The 10923-nt window shown below is 37.7% G+C and overlaps 1 protein-coding gene across 1 annotated transcript in view; it reads left to right on the forward strand.

Moving 5' to 3' along the window:
- The window catches only part of LOC107664510 (zinc finger ZZ-type and EF-hand domain-containing protein 1-like), a 46423-nt gene that overhangs the window by 29880 nt on the left and 5620 nt on the right, over positions 1 to 10923 (forward strand). The window contains exons 50-58 of the mRNA XM_016455096.1: positions 151 to 468; positions 672 to 772; positions 1333 to 1468; positions 1552 to 1911; positions 2176 to 2319; positions 2409 to 2577; positions 3586 to 3684; positions 6026 to 6191; positions 6856 to 7006. Of these exons, the coding sequence (XP_016310582.1) occupies positions 151 to 468; positions 672 to 772; positions 1333 to 1468; positions 1552 to 1911; positions 2176 to 2319; positions 2409 to 2577; positions 3586 to 3684; positions 6026 to 6191; positions 6856 to 7006 (1644 nt within the window). The remainder of the gene's footprint in view (positions 1 to 150; positions 469 to 671; positions 773 to 1332; positions 1469 to 1551; positions 1912 to 2175; positions 2320 to 2408; positions 2578 to 3585; positions 3685 to 6025; positions 6192 to 6855; positions 7007 to 10923) is intronic.

Consider the following 10923-nt stretch of genomic DNA (forward strand, 5'->3'; position numbering starts at 1 on the left):
TATATTATATTTATTTCTATTTTATCTGATGCAATGAAATGTTTAGATGCTTAATTATGACTTTAGTTTCCAAATATGTTTTGGGGCCATTACATAAATACTCAACTTGAACAAGTCATGATTGTGTTGATTTTCCTCTATTTCTTGCAGAAGCATGGGGTGGATCAAGCCCAAGAGGCCATCCAGGGCTCTGGCCTGATGCAGCTTCTGGTCCGCAAGTGCAGCAAGGGCACAGGCTTCAGCAAGATGTGGCTTTTGCGAGACCTAGAGATCCTCTCCATCATGCTTTATTCCTCCAAGCGAGAGATCCACTCCATGGCAGAGGACGCAGACACCGAGACCGATGGAGAGAAGGAGAGAGAGAGAGAGCATGACTCGGATCACTCCAGCTGCTGCGCTGATGATGTCGATCCAAACAGACTGGATCCACTGGAAGGACTGGATGAAGAGACAAAGATCTGTTTCCAGGTCAGGCTTCAGACACACATCTGCTGTCAGTCGTGGGCCTTTTTCAGCTCTCTTGCAGCAGTTTGATCTAGAATGATCAGATTGGTTGAGTGTTGTAATTGCTTCTCACCAGTTAGGAACTGGAGCAAGAAAGGGGGCAGATAATTCACAGTACTGGAATGTAGGAACATTTATTAGAGCTCTCATGTTTGTCTTGTTGTTAGATTACCCATGATGCTCTTAATGCCCCACTGCACATCTTGAGAGCCATGTATGAGCTCCAGATGAAGAGAACCGATTCTTTCTTCCTTGAGGTACAGAAGAGGTGAGTTACACTTTGAATTATCATTTCATTTACATAGTCAAGGTTTAGAATTTATTTCTAGGAATGTACATGCATATGTAGGCATATGTTGCCTCATTGCGTGACTTTTAGTTCAGTGACCATTCTGTTTATTAAAAGAAAATAGTATTTAGTATATAAAAATCTAATAATATCTAATAATGTAATATCATTATACACTATTAATATTGATTACTTTGTGATTTATTCTCATGTTCCTCTATTGTAAATTGTTTTGGATAAGAACATCTGCTTAATGCATGTAAATTGAACATTATTATTATTGAGTTTCATAATAATAATAATAATAAAGTAATAATTATCACTACACATTTCATTTTTTTTTGAAAATCTTGAGATAGCATCATCAATTTTAATTGATCCCTCTTAATATCTACAAAGTGCTAAAGAGCTTGCATTTTCTGTGTAAACTTGTGAACAAAATTACAAATAATTCTTGTGTATTTCTCAACTGTATAAAATGAATTCAAAGGCTTTATCGCACATAATCCTTTTTTCCCCCCTAACATTTCATATCTCAGGTTTGATGGTGACGCTATAAAAACCGACGAGACTATTCGTACACTGGCACAGAAGTGGCAACCATCTAAAAGACCTCGTTCTGAGGAAAGAAGTACCAAGGCTGTAGATACTGATATTATCATTGTGCCCTGTGTGGTAAGACTAAGTTTAAAATGAAACATATTCCATTTTGTGATCTAAAGTTAACGTTAATTTGCTCCATTTTCTTTGACACTCAGTCTAAACCCACCCGGTGTGATCGAGCCACAGAAGAAACAAATGTCGTCACGCAGAAACTCATCACCAACACAGAGAGCGACCTCCAGCTGAGTTATGCTAAACAGCGGCGCACCAAAAGCTCAGCTCTGTTGCATAAAGAGCTGGATGCTCGCAGTAACAAAGCAGTGCGACAGTACCTTTTCAAAGTGAATGAAGCCATTGCTATTCTGTACGCACGTCACGTGTTGGCGACGCTGCTGGCCGACTGGCCCTCTGACACTCCCATCAGAGAGGAAGACCTGGAGCTGAGCGGAGCTTCTCACATGGCCTACATACTGGACATGCTCATGCAACTAGAGGAGAGACCGATGTGGGAGAAGGTGAGGAGGGGAAGGAGTGTGTGGATCTGTAGTCAGGATTTAAAATGAGCTTTTGCCAAACCAGCTGGGAACATTTACAGGCCAGAATGATTTCATTCTGGCCATGAAACTGTACTTTGCATTTTTTTAAATGCAACAAATGTGGCATTTTATTTTATTGTATAATAAATATTTAATAAGTATATAAATAAATGAATAAGCCATTCAACTAAATCAAATCAGATTGTTGGTATGCATATAATTCATACACATGATGGATCTCAGATCTTGCAGAAGGTTCTGAGGGGCTGCAGCCAGAGCATGCTGGGTAATCTGTCACTGACAGCATGTCAGTTTATGGAGGAGCCAGGAATGGCTGTGCAGGTCCGTGAATCCAAGCACCCCTACGACAACAACACTAACTTTGAGGTATGAATTGGATTTTCTTTTACTCCAAATCACTTGATCATAGTTGCGTTTTCCTGGTCCACTCCATGTCATTATTTGCGTTGTCTCAGGATAAGGTGCACATCCCTGGAGCCATCTTCCTGTCTGTGAAGTTCGACTCTCGCTGTCACACAGAGGAAGGGTGTGATGAGCTCCTTATGGCCAGCAGCAGTGACTTCCTGCAGGACCTGCATACTTTCAGTGGTTCTCACCAGAAATGGACCGACTTTGAGATTCCAGGTGAGAATTTGAAAAAGTGGAATGTTTGAATGATATTTGTTTATAAATGAATCATAAAGGACTGGTGTTTGCTTTGTTCAGATTGCAGTTGCAGGACATGTTGGAGGAAAATCTGTTATTAAATCCAGTACTTCCAAAATGAACTTTTTTTTGTACTACAGCAAAAGCAAATGCTTTAAATATCATCTTTAAAATATTGACTTTGTATTAAGATTGAAAGCATGTTGTTTTTTTTAACCCATTATTATAAATCTGAAGGAGAGCCTTTCCAGGGAGATTCAAATGCAATAATATAGCATATTATGGTCCCACAGTCCCACTATATTAAGTGGCCTTAACTACTATGTACTTACATTTAAATTCATCATTTGGTACAATGCACTTATTGTGTGCATACATGTTTTTACATTGTACTTATAATTTAAAAATGCCTGCATGTAATTACATCTGCAATTAATTTCTGTAACTATATTTATAATTACACTGTTGACCCATCCCTTACACCTTAACCCACCCTTAAACCTACCCATACCACCAAACCTGTCCCTAACCTTACCCATATCCCACCTCAATAGCAGCAAAAGTGTTTTGCAATACAATATGAACACAATAAGTACATTGTACTTATTTTTTGATGTAGGTACATAGTAGTTAAGGCCACTTAATATAAAGTGGGACCCATATTATTATAAACAATAATATACATATTGTTCTACAGCAGTGCTATTGTATTAAACATATTTAATAAAGATCATACAAACTTTCTTAAACACACTTTTCTCTCAGTTTTCACTGCCCCCTGGCACTCCTTTTGTGGCCCACCTCTGGTTTAAGTGAAATGTGTTTGTCTCTTGAATTTTATGGCCAGTTTAGAAATCCAGGTCAATCTGCAGGGTTCACAAATTTTTCTACACATTCGTATATTTGCTGATGTACATCAATTTTCACTTTGGGGTTAATGAGAAATGAGCAGAATGTAAAGGTTGTTTTTTCCTCTTTCTCCTCTAGGGGACACTCTCTACTACAGGTTTATATCAGATATGAGTAACACAGAATGGGGCTACAAGTTTACTGTGACTGGTGGCCATCGAGGGCGCTTCCAGACTGGTATGCAATGTGTTCTCATTTAATTATTTAATGTCTCTTTTGATGTCTATCGCTAATGTCCTCTTGCCACTGTCTAGTTGTGCTCTAGAATCATGCCATGAAACAAAAATGTCGATCTCATTTAGAGACCATAACAGTAATACCATCATTTCACGTGAGACTCACATTCCTACAGTCTTTTCTGGTTGTAATATTGGTGTCCAACTAGCTGGTTTTCAGTCGTAAGCTTCATTTACACAGCTGTTTGAGAATCAGAGGGGGTCTGTGAGCACGGCCGTGACTCTCAGCGTGTGGGAGCGTTAACAGCCACAGAAACTCAACTTCCTGCTGAGTCGGTGGCCCTGCCGACCCTACAATCATACCTAACACGTTTAAAATTAATTAAGGCAGTTGTTGGGGTGGACTCTCATGGTTTTGGCAGTGACCAGTGAGCTAAGGCAAAGCCACAAGTCATAAACGCTGACTGTAAAATCATGATGATAAAACACTAAAAACTAAAATCAATCTTTCTAAATTAAAGCAATAAGCCCCAAGAAGCCATGGTTTACAGTGAATTTATAACAGCTAAGGGGCGTTGTTAGGCACGACGCGAAGCGGAATAAAACGGTTATTCCATATACGTAGTAAGGTTTCACAGAATAAAACAGAGCAAATAAATTGTAATGATATAAATAAAAACAGTATTCTTCCACCAAACAATGTAGTTCCTCAGAACCACTTGTGGTTCCAACAAAGTGGTTGCCGAGCAACACACAGAAGTAAACAAAGGTGTATGTTTGTAGTGTAATTTACAACAGCTTCGAACACGACTCAACCAATCAGAATCTAGGACAGGAACTATCCGTTTTATAAGCTGAATTTAGGCATCTCAACATTGTACAGTATGAAATGCTAAAACTTAAAACTATTAAAAATCATTTTCAGTAATTGTAATAAAGCCAAAATAAAATAAGTAAAAAAAAAACTAAACAAAAATTAGAAAGTACTTACTTCAACTAAATCAAAAATGCATTAAAATTAAACAGAAAAAAACTAAATCCAATATAATTGACAATAGCACATAAATTTAACTTACACAAAATGTAAAATGAAAACTGAAAATATAAAAATAATTTAATTAAAAATATTTATAATACAATAAAAGTATATAAATAGTACTAAAATAACACTAAGATGGCATTTAGCAGCATATTAAATTATTAGTGCACGTCAGTGTTATTTTAATATCATTGATATATTATTATAGTCTTCGTTAATATTTTGAATGAGTTTTTTTGTATTTTCTGTTTTCATTTTAGTTTTAGTAATTTTGTTGTTTAGTTTTGTCATTTTGATTAGGGTTTTTTATATATGTATAGAGTTTTTATTAAGTTTTAGAACTAGAGAAATTAGCTTAAATTAAGTTTTTATTTTATATTATTATATTTTATTTCAGTTTCTGTTTATATCCATGTTTATTATATTTCAAGTAATTGTTTTTTTAATTATTTTAGTTGTAGTTAACAATAGCTATGTTTCCATCCACCTATTTTTATTAGCATTTTGGAATATCGCATAAAAAACGCTGGATGGAAACGCCAAGATGCACATAAATTAAAAAAAATGCACATTTTGAGTAGGATAAACTTTTGTCCGATAAGAAAAAATTTGCATAAACTACGATGGAAACACATTTAATGATAACCCTGTTGCATGTTGGATGACGGCAAAGGTGATCTAAATGTAAAAATAGGTAAAATAAGCATGAATAAGTACATAGACTGATACTGATACATTTTTTAAAAAATTAACTGATACTGTACTGATATTTCTCTACTGTAAAGTTTATCCATTACAGAATTCTCATCCACAACCCAGTTGCTCTGATTAGGCCATTCACACACAAGTATTTTATAACACCATTTCATGTGCGAGAAGAGTGCACTGGTCAAAAATGTCTGTCTAGCGCTTGTTTACATAGTCGATTACTAAAACACATTCAGTGTAGACGGGCCCTTAGTCTGTAAACTTCTGAGCATACTGTACGATTTGATCATGTCTGTCAGTACTGGATGACGAGTAGCTTTGAACTCCTTTCCTGTGTCTCGTCCACCTTTAATCAAAGAATTAATAAACGTGCACCTTCTGCCGTTTCTGATGTTATTATTCTGTAATGGAATATCAAATGGGTTTCTCAGCGCCTCATTTATGGGGTCTGCCAACTCATTTGCTGTTTCACAGATGAGGCTTAAGAGGGTAAACAAGAGAAAGAAAGCAGCCCCACTTGTGAATTTATATCCTTCTTGCTTTTATATTCTTTTTCAGTTTGCAAGTTGGCTAATAAATTCACTTTTATGAACAGGTTTTGAGATCCTGAAGCAGATGCTAGCTGATGAGCAGGCATTGACTCACCTCCCGCTGGCTGACATCTGGGAGTGGCAGGTGGGCGTGGCCTGTCGGCAAACAGGAAACCAGCGGCTGAAAGCCATTCACCTGCTGCTGCGGCTCCTGCAGTGTCCGTCTCAATGGTGTGTCCCTTCTTACCTTTCTGAAAAGCTTTGACAGCATTTATTAAACCCAACAAAAGGTAGTCAATTCATCCTGCAGTGCTTTAAAGCCGCCCCACTATTCTAAAGAGATGAGGCAGCAACTTCCTTTCAGAACTTGCTCTGTCAGGTCAGTTCTGCTCTCTGCGGATGGCAGGTTCAACTTGGCCCAGTTTAACAAGCCTCGAGATCTTTCTTCCGCTCTGCAACTTTTGTCTTGTTTCTGAAGAGTGGTGAGTTTAGAAAACCTGAATAAATTTTTCCTCAGAACCATTTGTGTGTTTTGTATTGGCGAGCATTCAGATTTACCCAACGTTTGCATAACGCATCTGACGGTGGCTTTCTGCCTTGATTGTTCCCATGGCAACAAGGTCACATGTCAGGGTGATTTGCATGCTTTCCATGGTGTTTGGACACAGTTGCATCATCAGCAGCAGCAGACAGTGCGTGTATGAGAAAAATAGAGATATGTACCTGTGGTGTCAGGTTGAGGAATAGCCCATGCAAATGGCCACCTGCCCACCGCAAGGGGAACATTAACCGGGCGAATGAAATGGCCATATAGTTAAAATATGAGTAATGAAAAAGCCAAGATCATTTAGAGTGTAATGACCTCACATTTTGATTGTTGTGTGTGTTAATACAGGGGTTGTGACCTTACACTTCTGCGGCCGCTGTGGCAGCTCTTCACTACTATGGAGAGTGGTTTGATTCAGGACCCCACCAGCATCACGGTCCTCCTTCCTCTCCATCGCGCTCTCACTGAGCTCTTCTTCATCGCTGAAGCCAAGGCCATGGTGAGTGACCATCGTCTTCCTCCGTCCTTTATGCTTTCTCATTAATGTTCTTAAAAGAGATGCTAAAGAATAACAGCAGGAGATCATTAGATAGAGTAAATAATTCATTTCTTGACACTACTGTTCAAAAATATTGTCAGTAAGATTGAAGTTAATACTTTTATTCAGCGAGGACACATTAAATTGATCAAAAGTGACACATTTCTATTTGAAATAAATACTGTTGTTTTGAACCTTCTATTGATCAAAGAAGCCTAAAAAAGTATCACGGTTTCCACAAAGATATTAAGCAGCACAACCATTTTCAACATTCTTAACATAATAAGAAATGTTCCTTATATATATATCAGCTTATTAGAATGATTTCCGAAGAATCATGTGACACTGAATACTGGAGTAATTATAACATTTATAACGTGTAACGTACACGTTTTAAGATATTTTAAAATAGAAAGTTATTCTAAATTGTAAGCTATTTTAAATTGTAATTATATTGCTGTTTTCACTGTATTTTTAGTCAAATAAATTTAAATAAACTTAAGTGGGATTAAGAGATTTTATTAAAGAAAAGATTTTATTAAAAACATTAAAATGTATTTTAACTTTTTTTTTCTCTGTGGACCATTATGTTTTCATTCATAAGCCAATAGAGGTGTTGAAATCAATAGTAATTTATGGTTTCATTTAAGATGCATCATGTCTGTGCATTTTTGATTCTTAATCTTTATTTGATCATTTATTTTGGTATGTGTTTAGGATTATGCATATGCCTGCGTAACAGATGTGAATTGCTCTGTTCTTCAGATGGCGATGATTAAAAAAAAAACAATCATTTTAGATGCATTTACTTAAGGTAAATTGACAAAATAAACCCAGAATTCTGGGAGGCATCCAATAATTATTTTGTGCTATCACAAAGATGTGATGATATGTGAAAAACTGGACTGGAGAGCATTAAGGTTTTTATTGTCGTGTTTAATGTCAGACTTAATTCAGTCTGAATCACATCAGGGTTTGTGTGAGTATCTGTCAGGGGAACTCCACTAAAGCGAGTCTTCCACTCATATGATTTACTGTGTTTCTCATATCCACCTGCACTGCTCTCTGTTGAGTGTGTATGTGTGTGAATGCCAGAGTTTCCGCATTTGTATTCTACGCTCACATTCCAAAATAATACACCCGCTTAGAAACATACAGGCCTGACATTAACCTTAAACGGATAGTTCACCCAAAAATGAAAATTTGATGTTTATCTGCTTACCCCCAGGGCATCCAAGATGTAGGTGACTTTGTTTCTTCAGTAGAACACAAACGGAGATTTTTAACTCAAACCGTTGCCGTCTGTCAGTCCTATAATATCAGTGGATAGGAATCACGGCTTTGAGAGTCATAAAACATACACAAACAAAACCAAATTAAACCCTGCTGCTCGTTATGATACATTGATGTGTAAAGACACAAAACGATCAGTCTGTGCAAGAAACTGAACAGTATTTATATAGTTTTTTACCTCTGATTCACGCAATGTCCGAACTGTTCGAACTGTCCTGAGTGCGTTCGCATCTTCTTCTTCAGCCTGCGTGTGAGGCGTCTTCTTCTTCTTCTTGCTTTACGGCGGAACGCAGACGTATAAGTGCATTACCGCCACCTATCTCTCAAATGGACCATTGACACTCCCAATTGGGATTGTAGATAAGAGTGTCAATGGTCCATTTGAGAGATAGGTGGCGGTAATGCACTAATAAGTCTGCGATCCGCCATAAAGCAAGAAGAAGAAGACGCCTCATGTGCCGGCTGAAGAAGAAGACGCGAACGCGCTCAGGGCAGTTCAGACATTCCGGTGAAAATCAGAGGTAAAAAACAATATAAATACTGTTCGGTTTCTTGCACAGACCGATCGTTTTGTGTCTTTACACATCAATGTATCGTCACGAGCCGCAGGGTTTAATTTGGTTTTGTTTGTGTATGTTTTATGACTCTCAAAGCCGTGATTCCCATCCACTGACATTATAGGACTGACAGACTGCAACAATTTGAGTTAAAAATCTCCGTTTGTGTTCTACTGAAGAAACAAAGTCACCTACATCTTGGATGCCCTGGGGGTAAGCAGATAAACATCGAATTTTCATTTTTGGGTGAACTATCCCTTTAAGGACTATGTTTACATGATGTAGCATGCAAGTCCGCAAGACTTCAGAATGATAAATTATTAGGATTTCGTAACGCTGGTCCTGTTTACCAATGGAGGATCCTCAGCTTACACTAAGTTTAACTGGATCTCCTAGATAATCTGTATGCTTGGATCTGTGCAAAAATCCAAAACGGTCCAAAATCCATTTTTGACAAATGTACTTTATGAAGTTTGGTGCAGGGCCCACTTAAACAATGTATGAAAGCCAACATAGAGTTTTCTATATTAGTCTTTCTTTGTCTAACTCTTTTGTATTTTCTTGTGAATGTACAGTTGCAAAAATCAGTCATTTAATTTGTTTAGCTGTTTTTGCAGTGACTTTTAAACAACTGGTTCCAATGTCATTTTTAAGTGGATGTGTGTGTAGTCAGTTTCTCTCAAGCGTCATAGCAGAGTAACCACAGATCTTAACGTTTGACAGCCACAAAGTGACACAAACTTTTAAGTGTGTTTTGCCATATTTCTTAAAAAATAAAGTACACTTAATTTGATATTTTGTTATATAATGCAAACAAATTCGTGAATTCGTGTTTCCAAAAACCAGGCACTAGAGGGCACTAACACATCTCCTTGTATTCAAAGAAAGCCAAAATATTCTTCAAGGACAGATATAGTCACATACAGTGTTCAGAGGAACACACACATTATGAACATACACCGTACGTGATGCATATATTTTTATAAATAGCTATGTCATGTAAAACCTCGACTATCAGGCCTGAGTAAATGGCTCTCTTTCTTTGAGCCTGTAAATGGGAGGAAAGTTTTTATGACAATACTCTTTCATCCTTGAGCCATAATCCTTTAACAGCCAAGTTGGACACGAATATGAAGTGGTTTGTGTGTGTGTTTGAATGGGAAATGTTTAAGTGAGCATTAGTCTCAAGGACTGACAAGGCAAATGGATGAAGTGAGGGTTTTGTGAGAGTGTTGAGTGGTTGCACCAGTAGATGCTCAGCACTGTTTGGCCTCATTATGAAGAGATTTAATCTCTCCCACAGCCACTGCACTTCTCAGAACTGACCATAAAGATTTCAGACCTCTCAGCAGCCAGATGATCATGACCGATCCATTGTTTATTTTCAGCAAGGCAGCGCTAGACAGTGGGGTCAGAACGCTGATCTAATGGGAGATTGTCGGCACGCATTTGCAAGAGAGTCTCAGCATGCCATTGCTCAGCTGTTGCAGCGTTTGAGTCGGAAATGAGACGGAAAGTAGAAAAAAACAGATAAGAAGCCAGGCTCGTTCTGTCTTCCTCTCCTGTAGTGTAGTATACTCATTTCTGCGGGATGATAAAAGCCCCTCCTTCACAGAGGAAGTGGTTTCAAAAGTGTTCTGACATGACAAAAGCTGCAGCCTCTCCACAGTCTACAGAAAGTTGTGTTAAGAAGTGTTTTGAGACGTCTAGATGTTGTTCGTTTTGGTGTAGAAGTGGAGTGCAGTCTGACCAGCTTCTGTTAACCCAAAGCATTGTTGACACTCCAGTCATAACTCCTTCAACTAAAGTCATCAAAACTGAGCTGGATGCATTTTAAGTGTTTAAAAAACAACAACACTTTACTTAAATGTAATGTCATTTAAGTATGTCACTTTCTCCCATCACTGCTTAGTGAAAAGAGACATTTGTAGGAAAGCAAGTTATAAGTTCTTGCAAAACGGCTAATTACTCAAACACACAAACATACTGTGTTTGTGTGTGTGTGTGTGTGTGTGTGTGTGTGTGTGT

Source organism: Sinocyclocheilus anshuiensis, unplaced genomic scaffold, assembly GCF_001515605.1.
Source record: "Sinocyclocheilus anshuiensis isolate Anshui unplaced genomic scaffold, SAMN03320099.WGS_v1.1 scaffold403, whole genome shotgun sequence".
Classification (NCBI taxonomy): Eukaryota; Metazoa; Chordata; class Actinopteri; order Cypriniformes; family Cyprinidae; genus Sinocyclocheilus; species Sinocyclocheilus anshuiensis.